The following is a 16,034-nucleotide window of genomic DNA, read 5'->3' on the forward strand; positions in this document are numbered from 1 at the left end:
TTTTTGCCTGGAAAATTCCATGGACAGAGGAGCCTGGTGGGCTATCTAGTGCATGGAGTTTCAAAGAGTCTGACACAACTTAGCAACTAAGCATGCACACATGGAAAATAGTATGGAGATTCCTCAAAAAATTAAAAATAGAACTACCAGTAACTCCACTTCTGGATATTTATCTGAGAAAAACAAAAATACTAACTTGAAAAGGCATATGCACCCCATGTTCACTAAAGCATTATTTACAATAGCCAAGACATGGAAGCAAGTGTCCATCAATGGATAAATGGATAAAGAAAATGTGATACACATTAGAATATGATTTGGCCATAATAAAGAAGAAAATCTTGCCATTTGCAACAACATGGATGGATCTTGAGGACATTTTGCTAAGTATAATAATCTAGACTGAAAAAGAAAAACTACCACATAATCTCACTTATATGTGGAATCTTTAAAATAACATAAGCTCAAAGATATAGAGAACAGATGGGCAGTTGCCAAAGGCAGGGAGTGAGGGATGGGTGAAGTGGGTAAAGTAGATCAAAAGGTACAAACTTTCAGTTAAAAAATAAATAAGTCCTATGGATGTAATGTACAGCATGGTGATTATAGTTAATAACACTGCATTGCATATCTGAAAGTTGCTAAGAGATTTATCTTAAAAGTTCTCATCACGAGAAAAACAATTCTGTAGCTATGTATGGTGATGGATGTTAACTATTAACTAGATTTACTGTGGTAATAATTTTATTATACAAGTATCAAATTTTCTCTATGGAAGGTTTTAAATTAAGGACTGCATTTCCCTTATAGATACAGGACTATTTAGATTTCCTAATTTTTGTATTAGTTTTATTGAGATGTTCAAGGCATTTGTTCACCCTAAACTGCATTATTAACATAATTGTTTTTATAATATTCTGTTTTAATATCTATAAGATATATAGTGATATCCCCCTTTTCATTGGGATTGAACCTGGGTCTCATGCACTGCAGGCAGATTCTTTACCTCCTGAGCTACCAGGGCCCATTATATTGTCCATTCATGTTTATTTACTTACCTACCTATAAGGAGTCTGGGGAGAATCTATTTTATCACCATCTTTGCGGATTGATCAGCCTTGTCAAGTTAAATTCTCTCTATTGTATATTTTCTCTTCATTGATTTCTGCTAAATCTACCCACAGAGTTCATAATTCAGTTAATTCAGTGTTTTTTAGTTCTCAACTTGCCATTTAAAACAAAAAAAAATGTCTTCTAGTTTTCTGGTGCAATTCTCAAGCACTTACTTTGGAGCATACACAACATGGTACTTTAAAGTCTACGTCTGGTAGCTCCATTACCTGGATCCCCGTGGGGGTGTGCTTACATTGGTTGTTACTTCTCTTGATTTTCAGTGTTATTTCCTCATGCAGCTATTTTAAAACATTATTAATAGAAATCTGTTAAAATTGATGAACCCATATTGATACATTATTATTAACTGAGGTCCACAGTTTTCACTATCCTTTGTGTTGCTCAGGTCTATGGTTCTATCACATGCATAATGTCATGTATCCACTACTGTGTGTGTGTGTTAATTGTTCAGTCATGTCCACTACTGCAGCATTATACAAAAAATAGTTTCACTGCCATAAAAATTCCCTGTGCTCTACCTATTTATCCCTACTCCCTAACCTCACAAACTCTGGCAACCATTGATTTTTTTTCTATCTCCATAGTTTTGCCTTTTCTAGAATGACATGTATTTGAAATCACATAGTAAACAGTCTTTTTAGACCAGCTCTTTTCATTTAGTAATATGCATTTAAGGTTCCTCCATATCTCTGCATGGCTTAATAGCTCATTTCCTTTTTATCACTGAATAATATTCTCTTGTGTGGATATAGCAGTTTTTTTTAACCATGCACCTACTTAAGGACATATTTTTTGCTTCCAAGTTTTGGCAATAATGAACAAAGCTGCTGTAAGTCCGTGCAGTGTTGTGCGTGTGTGTGTGTGAGAACGTAAGTCTTCAACTCGTTTGAATAAATACTTAGGAGTGTGATTGCTGGACGGTATGGCCAGACTGTTTCAGCTTTGTAAGAAACTGCCGAAGTATCTTCCCAAATGGCTGTATCATTTTACAATCCCACCAGTAATAAATGAAAGTTCCTATTGTTCCATATCCTTACCAGCAGTTGATACTGTCAGTGTTTTGGATTTTAGTCACTCCAATAAATGTGCAGTGATGTCTATGTTTATTATTTAGGGACAGATATTATAATTTAAAAACTGAGAAAGTAACTTGAAGCCTTACAATGTTAGTTTCCCTTAGAAAAGATTTATACTTGTTTCTGGCTGACAGCTAGGAACACTAACAAATAGGGGTTAATTTAAAATAGTTATAAGGACAGATTATCTGAAGCTGTGCTTCAATACCTGCAAGGACCAAGCTATTCTCAGTTCACTCTTAGGCCAAGGGTATATTTCTTCACAATGTCAACCCAAAGCACTAGTGGACTGAGACCTGAGACCCTCTCTCTAGAAGATTCTGAACTCTGATTTTTGTTCCCCTATGAGGTTGTCAAAAGCTTTGCTTCACTTCTCAGCTCTCTCTTCTAGACCTGGTTGTTTCCTCTAAGGGAAAAGCAGCCAAATGTCGTGCTCATCTCTCTAGGTTTCCTGTCTCTACAGGATCTTGGCCTCTTAATTCTTCACTGCCCTTCATGGGGATATTTTTAAAAATATTTTGTCTGCTTCTTCTAGTTCTCATGTGGAGAGCTGATCCACATATTTCCTAGTCTGTTATTATCAAAAGCATATGCTCCTTTTAGGTATTTTAGTTCAACTATCAGCAGACATTTTAAAGATGGAAATGCTTAATACTTCATTATCATATGATCATATAAAACTTTAATCTTAACTCTAGTTATATTTCTCCATTTTTACTGCTCATTTAAACTGTAGCAAAATACAACTTTTTTCACTTTCATGAAATCTTAACCAACTATGTATATTTATATGCACACACATATACAGAGTGCCCACTTAATTGGGCTCTATTTTAATCATAGTTAATACAAACTGTAGGGATTTCTGAGGGAACTCCAATCAATAAGGTCAAAAACATTAGAAAAGGCATTTTAGAAAGGGTAAGAATTGAGTAAGAAGAATGTGTAATTCTGTAAGAATGTGGATTCCCCTGAAGGTTCTCCTGCAGTGGACTGATGGGTAAAAGCATTGTTTTGAAAAGATTAATATGGCATCAATGTAAAAGATGGGCTCTGAAGTTTGCCTCTTAAGAGGCAAATCTGGAGATAAGCTTCTTGAAGATAGGAGTCATGACACTGTTATCCTCATCACTGTAAAAACAGCCATTTACTGAGGACTCTTCTTTGCCAGGAACTGAGTAAGAATGCTATAAAAGAGCTGCATGGCTGGTTGACTAGTAGACTCAATGAATGCCTTAGACCCTAACGTTTATTTCTTCATAGAACCCTCACTGTCTTGACTCTCGTCTCCTTCTTCAAACTCACCTGGAAAAACTGACCTTAGTTAAATATGACTCTACTGACTGCACAGTTGGACCTATAGCAACTGAAATACAGCTGGCACAAACACGTGTACTCACACATACACAAAATTATGCTGACTGGTCTTACCTTAAATTAACCAGCACTAACTTCAAATGGGGTTTCCCAGGTGGCTCAGTGGTAAAGTATCCATCTGCCAAGCAGGAGACATGGGTTCAATCCCTGAGTCAGGACAATCCCCTGGAGAAGAAAATAGCAACCTACTCCACTATTCTTGGCTGGGAAATCCAAAGGACAAGGAGTCTGGCGGGCTATAGTCCATGGGGTCCTAGAGAGTCGGACATGACTCAATGACTAAACAATGTCAAATGGGCCCCAGAGCAGTACCTGGGATTTCCACTAATTCCCCTAATCCAATCACTCTCCCAAACTCATTCGTTCACAACTTCTTGTCTCTCCTCAAATCTGTTAGACCTCCACTCTTCACAGTCTGAGCTGGTGACCCAGATTCTTTTTCACATTGAGAAAATAGCAGTAATCAGTAGAGAATTTCCACACATTCCCATTACCTCCATCAATTTATCAGGAATTTACAACTAAATATTTTGTCATCTTTCCAGTTACAACAGAGACACCGTGCCCCAATCTCTTCCCCCTCTGAACTGAATCTAATGCCCTTCTGCCTACTAAAACACATTGTCCCTTCATTTGCCCTCTTTCTCCCACATCATCAGTTTTTCCCCTGCAATTGAATCATCCTATAATTTCTTCTTAAAAGAAGACTTTGAGAGAAAAAAAAAAAAAGAAGCCTTTGCTCCCACAATCTGAGTCAGTTCTCTGTTCTTCACAACAAAAATCCTTGGACAAACTATGTTCTACTTCAATCAGACCTGCATACCTACTATTCCACAGGAACAACTTTGGACAAAGCCATCAACAATGATTACAAGATTGTCGTTCAGTCGCTCAATTGTGTCTTTTTGTGACCCCATGGACTGCAACACGCCAGGCTTCCTTGTCCTTCATCATCTCCTGGAGCTTGTTCAAGCTCATGATCCATTGAATCAGTGATGCCATCCAACCATCTCATCCTCTGTTGTCCCCTTCTCCTTCTGTCTTCTATCTTTTCCAGCATCAAGTGACCAAAGTATTGGTGCTTCAGCTTCAGCATCAATCCTTCCAATGAATATTCAGGGTTGATTTCCTTAAGGATGGACTAGTTCGATCTCCTTGCTGTCCAAGGGACTCTCAGAAGTCTTCTACAGTTCAAAAGCATCAATTCTTGGGTACTCAGCCTTCTTTATGGTCCAACTCTCACATCCATACATGACTACTAGAAAAACCATAGCTTTGACTAGATGGACCTTTTTTGGCAAAGTAATGTCTCTGCTTTTTAATATGCTGTCTAGGTTTGTCATAGGTTTTTCTTCCAAGGAGCAAGCATCTTTTCATTTCATGGCTGCAGTCACCATCCGCAGTGATTTTGGAGCTTAAGCAAATAAAAGTCTGTCACTATTACCATTTTTTCCCCATCTATTTGCCATGAAGTGATGGGACTGGATGCCAAGATCTTAGTTTTTTGAATAGTGAGTTTTAAGCCAGTTTTTTCACTCCCTTTTTTCACCTTCATCAAGAGGCTCTTTAGTTCCTCTTTGCTTTCTGCCATAAGGGTGGTGTCATCTGCATATCTGAGGTTATTGATATTTCTCCCAGCAATCCTGATTTCAGCTTCAGCTTTATCCAGCCCAGCATTTTGCATCATGTACTCTGCATATAAGTTAAATAAACAGGGTGATAAAATATAGCCGTGGTGCACTCCTTTCTCAATTTTGAACCAGTCTGTTGTTCCATATTCAGTTCTAACTGTTGCTTCTGAACCTGCATACAGTTTTCTCAGGAGGCAGGTAAGGTGGTCTGGTATTCTGATCTCTTTCAGAATTTTCCAGTTGTTGTGATCCACACAGTCAAAGGCTTTAGTGTAGTCAATGAACCAGAAATAGATGTTTTCTGGAAGTCCCTTGGTTTTTCAACAATCCAACAGACGACGTTGGCAATTTGATCCCTCGTTCCTCTGCCTTTTCTAAATCCAGCTTGAACATCTGGAAGTTCTTGGTTCATGTACTGTTGAAGCCTAGCTTCAAGGATTTTGAGCATGATCGTGCTAGTGTGTGAGATGAGTACAACTGTGCAATACTTTGAACATTCTTTGGCAATGCTCTTCTTTGGAACTAGAATGAAAACTGACCTCTTCCAGTCCTGCAGGCACTGCTGAGTTTTCCAGACTTGCTGGCATACTGAGCGCAGCACTTTCACAGCATCCTCTTTTCGGATCTGAAATCGCTCAGCTGGACTCCATCACCTCCACCAGCTGTGGGCCTCCCTGGTGGCTCAGACAGTAAAGACTCTGCCTGCGATACAGGAGTCCTCGCATCGGGAAACTCCCCTGGAGGAAGCCATAGCAAACCGCTTCCCTTGTAGCTCAAGTAGGTAAAGAATCTGCCTGCAGTGCAGAAGACCCGGCTTTGATCCCTGGGTTGGGAAGATTCCCTGGAGAAGGAAATGGCAACCCACTCCAGTGTCCTTGCCTGGAAAATCTCATGAACAGAGGAGCCTGGTGGGCTGCAGCCCATGGGGTCGCAAAGAGTAGGGCACGACTGAGTGACTAACACTTACACTTACTTACTTATTCTTGCCTAGAGAATCCCCATGGACAGAGCAGCCTGGTGGGCTGCAGTCCATGGGAGTCACAAAGAGCTGGACATGCCTGAGCAGCTAAGCACAGCACCAGCTTTGCAGTAATGCTTCCTACAGCCCACCTGACCTCACACTCCAGGATGTATGGTTCTAGGTGACAGATCACACCGTCATGGTTATCCAAATTATTAAGATCTTTTTGTACCATTCTTCTTTGTATTCTTGCCAACTCTTCTTAACATCTTCTGCTTCTGTTAGGTTCATACCATTTCTGTCCTTTACTGTCCATACCATTTCATCTTTGCATGAAATGTTCCCTGGTGTCTCTCATTTTCTTGAAGAGATCTCTAGTCCTTCCCATTATACTATTTTCCTCTAGTTTTCTTTTTAATACTCACATAACCAAATAAATTGTCTTCATCTTACTATTTTATCATCTTACCATTGTGAAATAAAGTCCACATTATGGGAAGACAAGAAAAATTTAAACATAAAATTTCTTCTCTGCCTTTGGCCTCCTCTCCTCTCCCTGTGTATCTGTCATTATGCATTGACCAAACCTCCCCCATCAGCAGGAATATCTGCTCAACCATAAATGGCAACATTCTCCTAGCATCAACAAGACAACTCCTTGAAAGTTAACATTCCCTCTTGATCTTGTAAAGGGTCACATGACCCATATAACAATGGTGCTTAATTCTGGATTGTGTAAGCTGTCAACAATATGTCATTTAATGTACAGCTCTCTGTCTCAAAAAAAAAAAAATAAATAAATAAACTGCATCTTGACTTCTAATGGGGGAAACAGCTCTCAAAGCTTTCTGAGATGCTCTTTGGTTATAATCCTCAAATTTGTCTCGAATGAAATTTTACAATTCTTTCTTATATTGACTGATTAATTTTTCCTTGACACTAAAGAGCCTCTTGATGAAAGTGAAAGAGGAGTGAAAAAGTTGGCTTATAACTCAACATTTATAACTCAAAACTAAGATCATGGCATTCAGTCTCATCACTTCATGGCAAATAGATGGAGAAACAGTGGCAACAGTGACAGACTTTACCAACAAAGGTCCATTATTTTACCAACAAAGGTCCATCTAGTCAAAGCTATGGTTTTTCCTGTAGTCATGTATGGATGTGAGAGCTGGACTATAAAGAAAGCTGAGCGCTGAAGAATTGATGCTTTTGAACTGTGGTGTTGGAGAAGACTCTTGAGAGTCCCTTGGACTGCAAGGAGATCCAACTAGTCAATCCTAAAGGAAATCAACCCTGAATATTCATTGGAAGGACTGATGCTGAAGCACCAATACTTTGGTCACCTGATGCAAAGAACTGACTCACTGGAAAAGACCCTGATGCTGGGAAAGATTGAAGGTGGGAGAAGGGGACGACAGAGGATGAGATGATTGGATGGCATCACCGATGCAATGGACATGAGTGTGAGTAGGCTCCGGGAGTTGGTGATAGAGAAGCCTGGTGTGCTGCAGTCCATGGGGTTGCAAAGAGTCGGACATGACTGAGCAACTGATCTGATCTGATCTGATGAATGTCATTTGACACGGCTAATTATTCTTGAAGCATTTTTCTTCATTTGGCATCCAATACTTTATTGGTTCTTTTCCTATCATACCGGCCACTCTGCCTTGACTTTCCAACTTTTAAAGTTTGGAATTCCTCAAAACTCAATCCTCAAATCTGTTCTTTTCAGTCTTCCTTCACTTTCTAGGTGACCTCATTAGTCCCATTGCTTTCAATACCATTTACACATTGGTGAGCCCCAAATCTTTTATCTCCAGCCCAGTCCTATTCCTGGAAGTTCTGATTCATATATTCACCAGAATGCTTAATGTCTCCACTTGGAAGTCTAGTGGGCATCTCAAAGAGTTAATGTGTCCAAAGGGGGCATCTCTGTTTTACCCCTGAATCTGTCCCATCCAAGGTCTTTCCCATGTCAGTAAACAGCGATTCTACTTTAACCAGGTACTCAAGCCCAACATCTCAGTCACCTTTGATAATCTCCTTAATACCCTGTAACCACTGTAAGCTCCACCTTTAAAATGCATCCAGAACCTTACCATCAGTCTACTACCAGTTCTCTACAGCTCTCATCTGGACTACACAACAGTGGTCATTCTGAGTCCTCTTTACCCTGCTACACAACAGGCAGAAATTTTCTTAAAATATAATTCAAATTATATAATTTCTCAATTCAAAACTCTCTAGTGTGTTCCTATTATTCAGAATAAAATGCAAAAAAGAGCCTGACATGACCTAGCCTCCTCCTACTTCTCTCCAATCCAGCTAATCAGGTCTCCCTTCTTGTATTCCTTCAACATACCAAGTATGTGCCTCCACCTTTTACTTTCTATTCCCTCTGGAACATTCTTCCCCTACAAACAAAAGGTGACCTCTCCCTTCTTTCCTCCAAGTCTCTGCACAATGTTACTTATCAGAGCCTTCCCTGCTCACCTATATAAAACACCACCCTCTATCCCCACTAGTTTTCCTCTTAGCACACATCTTCACCTGACATGTATTTGATTCTTTATCCCATGTCTCCCATCCACTACCATATAAGCTCCTTAGTACAGTCTTTATTTGTATATCCCTGCAAATAAAACAATAAGTAGCATACAGCAGGTTCTCAATAAATATGTTGAGTAAACTGACTAAATGAACACAGAGGAACTGTGTAGAGAAGAGTCTGAGCTCAGATGTTAGCAATAGGAATAAAAAGAAATGAGGTGGGGAAAATGCGAGATATATTATAAAGGAAGAATTCAAAGGCTCTAGTGACTGTACGGAGTAGAAGAGTGTCTCCATACTACTTATGTTTACTCAGAATGTGACTGTGATAGAAAAAGAAATGTATTTGGTCTTTTTCCCGAGTTACTGGCAGAGAGCTCCTAAAACTCATGGAATTTCTTGAGTGACAGAAGCATCTTTTGCTATTCATAATCAGCCCCTTTCAATCATATCTGAGTTAATACTAATGAGTTAACTTAGGATGGGATCCCTAGATAGTCTTAAAATAGGACTAGTCACTAGAAAAACCAAGTGGTAAGAAGGTAGGAACTTTCAGCCCTACTCTCACCTCCCATTCTCAACTTCTGGGAGCTGGGATACTGGAGACTGACACCTATAAAAATGCTTAACAGGGATCCCTGGAAAGCCACCAGCACAGTGAGTGCACTGTTTGCTAGGAGGGTGGTACGCCTCACTGCTCCTATACCTTGACCTATACATCTCTTTTATTTGGCTATTCCTGAGTCGTAGTATAATTAACCAGGAAATAGAAATAAAATGTTTTCATAGAATCTGGGCAGGGGTTTTATAGGGACCCCAATTTATAGTCATTAGTCAGCAGTGCAGATGACTGAGAACCTGGCAGTTGACATGGAGGCAGTCTTATGAGACTGAACCCTTTAATCTGTGGAATTTGATGTCGTGTCAGAATTTAACTGAATAGTTAGACACCCAGTTGGTGTCCAGAAAATTAGGTAATTGGTTCCTGGTGCTGGAAGGTCACTCCAGAGTGACCTTATTTGGAAAAAAGGGTAGCAATAAGACGAGAGTAGGCTCTGAATCCAATACTGACTTGTGTTCTTATAAAAAGGGAGATATCTGGACACACACCAAGACACACAGAGAGAACACCATGTGAAGTAGACCCTCACCCCAGAGCCCCTAGAGCGAGCATGGCCCTATTGACACCTTGGCTTTGGACTTCTAACTTTAGAACTATAACATTATACATTTCTGTTGCTTTAAGCCACATAATTTGTAATAATTTGTTATAGCAACCCTAGGAAACTAATACAGGGATTGACTAGATGTGGGAAAAGGGAGCCCTCAGGATGAACCACAGGTTTGAAGCATAAGTGATTGGAAGAATGGTGCTCCACTGAAAGAAATCAAAGCCCAGAGGGGAAAGTGGCTGTAAGAAATGGTTTTAATTTTGATTTTAGTCTGATACAATCACAGGACAATCAAATGGATGCCTTAGTGTTATAAACATTACAACACAGAAGAGTAAAAGACAAATCAAAAGAATATTGATGCAAGATTCAAAGCTAAAGTTTTCCTTTTACCACATTCTAGCCAAATTCAATGAACTCTTTTCAACAATTATGAGCCTTTATCTTTGATATCTTTCTTTCCTGTGGCTTATATAACAACCTACTATAGCTTTTATGTCTATGACCATCTGATCATTCCTCTACTAAATCAGCTACTTTCTCAGTCAACTTAGTTCATAGTCCTTTTATTTTTCAGCCATTCCTGAAATTTGAAGGGTCTAATTATACATTTCTAATCTGAACTACTGATCTTCATGCTTTATGTTCCATTATTTCTGGTTACCTACACAATATCTTCACTTAAGAGTCCAGGACTTGTCCACATGGATGCACTGTTATCAGTTTATACTGGACATGTGTTTAGTCAAATACATCTCCTCTTTGTACTCAACCGACACACGCTCTTTATTCCATTATGACAACTCCTCATATCCTCTCACAGCTAAAATACTTCCTATTTTCCTCTTTCTTATTTAGCACTGTAACAGTAATTTTTTTTCTTTTGGAATACTTTTAGGAGTCATCCTTCACCTTCATTCTATACTGCAAGCCCAAATTCCAGACCTCTTACATCATCTTAAGATTACTGTAATAGCTTTCTAACTAGGCTGTCTTCAAGCTTTCTTCTCTCTAGGAGAGTGGTTCTCAAACTTTAGTGTCCATACAGACCACATGGAAGTGACTAAAAGATTCTTTAGGTATTTCATGTTATTTTATTTCTCCAGTTAGATTATATGGTCAACAAGGACAGGAATTAATCATGGCTTCTATGTTCTGCTCAGTGTGTAACATAATGCCAGGCCACAAAACATATTCAATAGATATTTTACAACTTTAAGACTAAAGTTCATTTCTTTTTCTAAACCATTCATAATCTCTAACCAAGAATTATTTCAAAGACATATACCTTAGAATAAAAATCACAAGTTATTTCAAGTGCCTTAAAAGGAAAAGCACAAATCATTGTCCTCATACCAAGAGATTGCTCTTCATACTCACACTTCAAGAATGTGTGAGGAAAACACACAGAGAAGTCATCAATTACAGAAGGGCATTCCAACTCAAGACACCTGGTCAAGCTTTTCCAAACAAATCAACACAACAAAATGTCATTACACATTAACATTACATCTTTGTGTAATGTCACTTACCAGAAATGACATAAGCTTTGTGCTTAAAGAGGTTTGAGTTGTAAACAAATACAGTCAGATGGCAGTGAGCCATCTCACCTAGCCTGTAGGAAAAAAGATCAACTGGGAGAAGCAACTCCCCAGTTATAAGAACCTCTCACAGGAAAGTAACTCTAAAGGATTATGATTTCTGCTCTTGAGTTAATACATGTTTGACCTGTTTTAAGTCTTACCATGTAAGAATGTCATTTAAAGAAATTTTAAAAGTCTGCTGCAATTTTATGAATCCTCTTTATGCTATCTTATAGCCAAAATTTTCATACAGAACCATTAATTTGAATGGGAAAAGGGTCTGAGTTAAAGAAATTAATTTTATAGTGACTGTTTTGCCACAGGAAATATTATGGCTACAATGAAGAGAATAGCAGTAGAGTATCTGGAATCAAAGAAAGGGGGAAATGAAAAGAGTAACAATGCAGAAAAAACACAGACTTAAGAATAGAAAGATGCAGATTTCAGTCATGGCATTCCTAACTAGTCAAGTGATCTTGGCTACCGACCACTTGTTTCCTAATCTGCAAAAATCTATCTGAATACTAAGATCCTCCAGCCCTAAAATTACATGTACTTAAATACTTTTTTGACAGTATTCCCATGTCACATTTATTGTCTGTTTTTTCACTGTAACTGAGGTACAGTTGTAAGCCTACAGGGTAGTGTTCCACATGATGGGATAGCTCTGGGTCATAATTATTTACTGAATTAACAACTCTGTACAATTTAAAATCATAATCCACAGATTATATTTTTAAAAGTAAAATAGGTATTTACTATATTCATACCCATCATTTGGCAGTTATTTCAGTAGGAAAAACATTCATCCTAGGTCAATACTGATCAAAGGTTATTTTGCAAGTTTCTTAAAATACCACCTTCTCCCCTCTTTCGGGTATACCTATGATTAGCTTATAATCTGTCTCACCACTGGATGTCACTTTTGCTCCAAAGGAAGTCAACCCAACCTAACCTCAATAATTAGAATCTGATCTCTAAGATACTTATCTCTAAAGCCTCAACATAAAAGTTTTTCTGTGAAAGATAAAATCAGCCCTTGTAATTTCTAATGATTTCCAGCTAAAATCTGGCTTCAGATGCTTTTAGGCTTCAAACAATACAAGGAGGCATAAGTAGGATTTCTGAGATCATTCCAAGCCGTGAAATAACTTCACTAAAACCCCATCAATACCCATACACTGCTCAGTACTTACATGGACAGAAGGAAAGAGAAAGAGAAGTGATAGATTCAGGGGAGAAAACAATGAAACAACATAGGTATTTATATTCATACCAATATAAAACACTGGTATTCCTATATAGTTAAGTACTGTTTTATAATCTCACTGTTATACTATTTTTAGCATAAAAGAAGGAGAAATGCTAATATTCATAAACCAAGAAAGTGGGGAAGTAATAACGTTTAGGTCTCTCATGGTGTCACTCCAACTATCAGGACAAATTTGGCAGTTATATCTAATAACATAAACAAGTCACTAGGAACTGCGTCCTTTATTTCCAAATTCAGAATATGTAAATTATATACAGTTCTCTTAAGCAAATATGAACAACTACACTTACCAATAAACATATAGACATTAAGATACCAGTCTGTATATGTCTTGAAGTACCTTCCTCTCATTTTAGACCTTCTCACTTTCTCACATCAATGCCAGTACTAAGGGAACTTATGAAATGAAGACATAACAACTTATTTGTGGGATTTTTTTTTTTTACTACGTTCCCCTTCACCCAACATACATGTGCCAATCTTGCTGAAAATAACTGCTGAATTGCTGCCATAGTGAGCCATGGTTACTAATGAGGCTATGCTGCATTCCTTGGGTCTGCTGCTGTAAAAACCACTGACTTAGATGAATCACCTGGTTACATTATTTCCATAATACCCTGGACTAAAGTTTTTAGGTTCTGGAGAAAATGTGCCTGCAAAGATGAAGTTTTAAAAAGATCATGAGTGTGGGAACTATCACAGGTGTTTCAGAAGCCAGGGGAGTCCTAGTTCCTTCTGCTGGGGTAAGGAGATACTTGCTCTTATATTCCTGAGTTGGAAACAAAAAAGTACTGGAACCACAAAAACAATGTTACAAGAACTGGTTAAGCACAGCTGAAACAGACCTAATCACACTGTATTTTAAGTAAAGAAGGAGTTAAATGAGCCTTGTATGGGCTGGTCTAGAAACTATCAATGAAAACTACCATCTCTGTGGAAAACCATATGTGGGTTCTGAAAAACTGACTTGTACACATATTTTGAAATAAACCTGTTGAGTAGTTTGCATGTTCTCAATTTATCTTTGCAAAGTTGACAGCAAAATGTCATGTTTAAATATCAAACTTAACATACCACTAAAGTCTGTTTTAATTTTATATTTTATTCTCCTAAAATAGATATGTTTTTACTCTACAGAAACAATTTAATAAGAACCACTTGCCTTCTTTTGGGCAATTGCAGCTCGCTGCAATTTCTCTTTAGCTTGATTATACTTTTCTTCTCTGTCATTGATACGTTCATGAAGCTTATGCTTTTCTTCCAACCACTGTATTTGCTTCTCTTCCAATGCCCTGTCAGAAAATGTATGCAAAACCTATTAACTCTTAGAATTAAATAGATATTACCACAAGTATAATCAAACTCACTGCCTCCTTCTTCACTACATCCTCCCTTATCCAACACAGGCATTCTTGCATGACCACGTATTTCCTAACACCACCATTAGTGACTGTTTCCTATGAGCCAGCCACTGTGCTTATTAAAACAATACATGTACTACATTCTTCATAAAAATCTTATTTTTTAAATGAAGGATAATTGCTTTACAGAATTTTGTTGTTTTCTGTCAAACCTAAACATGACTCAGCCATAGGTATACATGTATCCCCTCCCTTTTGAACCTCCCTCCCATCTCCCTCCCCATCCCATCCCTCTAGGTTGATACAGAGCCCCTGTTTGAGTTTCCTGAGCCATACAGAAAATTCCTGTTGGCTATCTATTTTACATATGGTAATGTAAGTTTCCATGTTACTCTTTCCATACATCTCACCCTCTCCTCCCCTCTCCCTATGTCCATAAGTCTGTTCTCTATGTCTGTTTCTCCACTGTTGCCCTGTAAATAAATTCTTCAATACCATTTTTCTAGATTCCGTATATATGTGTTCAGTTCAGTTGCTCAGTCGTGTCCAACTCTTTACGACCCCATGAACCACAGGACACCAGGCCTCCCTGTCCATCACCAACTCCCAGAGTCCACCCAAACCCATATCCACTGAGTCAGTGATGCCATCCAACCATCTCATCCTCTGTCATCCCCTTCTCCCCCTGCCCTCAATCTTTCCCAGCATCAGGGTCTTTCAGCTCTTCGCAAGATGGCCAAAGTATTGGAGTTTCAGCTTCAACATCAGTCCTTCCAATGAACACCCAGGACTGATCTCCTTTAGGATGGACTGGTTGGATCTCCCTGCAGTCCAAGGGACTCTCTGAGTCTTCTCTAACACCACAGTTCAAAGGCATCAATTCTTCGGTGCTCAGCTTTCTTTATAGTCCAACTCTCACATCCATACATGACCAATGGAAAAACCATAGCCTTGACTACACGGACCTTTGTTGACAAAGTAACGTCTCTGCTCTTTAATATGCTGTCTAGGTTGGTCATAACTTTCCTTCCAAGGAGTAAGCATCTTTTAATTTCATGGCTGCAATCACCATCTGCAGTGATTTTGGAGCCCAGAAAAATAAAGTCAGCCACTGTTTCCACTGTTTCCCCATCTATTTGCCATAAAGTGATGGGATCGGATGCCATGATCTTAGTTTTCTGAATGTTGAGTTTTAAGCCAACTTTTTCACTCTCCTCTTTCACTTTCATCAAGAGGTCCTTTAGTTCTTCTTCACTTTGATACCACCAAGCTATTAAAAACTGAGCCCAGTAAAGATGGCTAAAATCAGCATTGTTATCTAGTCTTAATGTGGTATGTTTTCTAGCTAGAATAAATTTCATATACATGCTATTTTATAGTAACATCATAACAACTTACATCTTAAAAGCTCTTCTGTATACTTTATGATTTCTTTGTATCCTCACTATAGGCAGTACAAATGAGATATACAAACCCTGAGGAGTCAGACTGCGTGACTAAGGTCATACAGATTTTAAGTGTCTTTGCTGGGACCAAAATCACATCTTATTGGCCCCTAGTCCAGCTATTTTCTGCTATGTAATCCTATAAATGGGCTTGCCTGATGGCTCAGTGGTAGAGAATCCACCTGCCAATGCAGGAGAAGAGGGTTTGACTGCTGGGTTGGGAAGATCCCCTGGAGAAGGAAATGGCAACCCACTCCAGTAGTCTTGCCTGGGAAATCCTGTGGAAAGAGGAGCCTGGCAGGCTATAGTTCATGGGGTCACAAAGAGTTGGACAACAACTTAGCGACTAAACAACAATCCTGTGAATAACATTCAGAAACCAATGATAAATTGGTTAAATTTGCTAGCTATCCTGTTATTAGAATTCTTAAGCACATTTGAAATCAAACACTTAAAGATTTAAAGGAT

General features: G+C 38.6%; 1 protein-coding gene across 8 annotated transcripts in view; it reads right to left on the reverse strand.

Annotated features, from left to right (window-relative positions):
* Positions 1–16,034, reverse strand: part of CEP83 (centrosomal protein 83) — a 140,822-nt gene that overhangs the window by 15,335 nt on the left and 109,453 nt on the right. For 7 of the 8 annotated variants that reach the window (XR_011483205.1, XR_011483204.1, XR_011483203.1 and 4 more), the window contains one exon: positions 13,923–14,052. Coding sequence is in view for 2 of the 8 variants with exons in the window: in XM_070454330.1 (XP_070310431.1) it covers positions 13,923–14,052 (130 nt within the window). In the remaining 6 variants the exon portion in view is untranslated. Of the gene's footprint in view, positions 1–3,641; positions 3,706–13,922; positions 14,053–16,034 lie in introns of all 8 variants that reach the window. The other variant, XM_070454331.1, reaches the window with a different exon arrangement.

Source organism: Odocoileus virginianus, chromosome 24 (assembly GCF_023699985.2).
Source record: "Odocoileus virginianus isolate 20LAN1187 ecotype Illinois chromosome 24, Ovbor_1.2, whole genome shotgun sequence".
Classification (NCBI taxonomy): domain Eukaryota; kingdom Metazoa; phylum Chordata; class Mammalia; order Artiodactyla; family Cervidae; genus Odocoileus; species Odocoileus virginianus.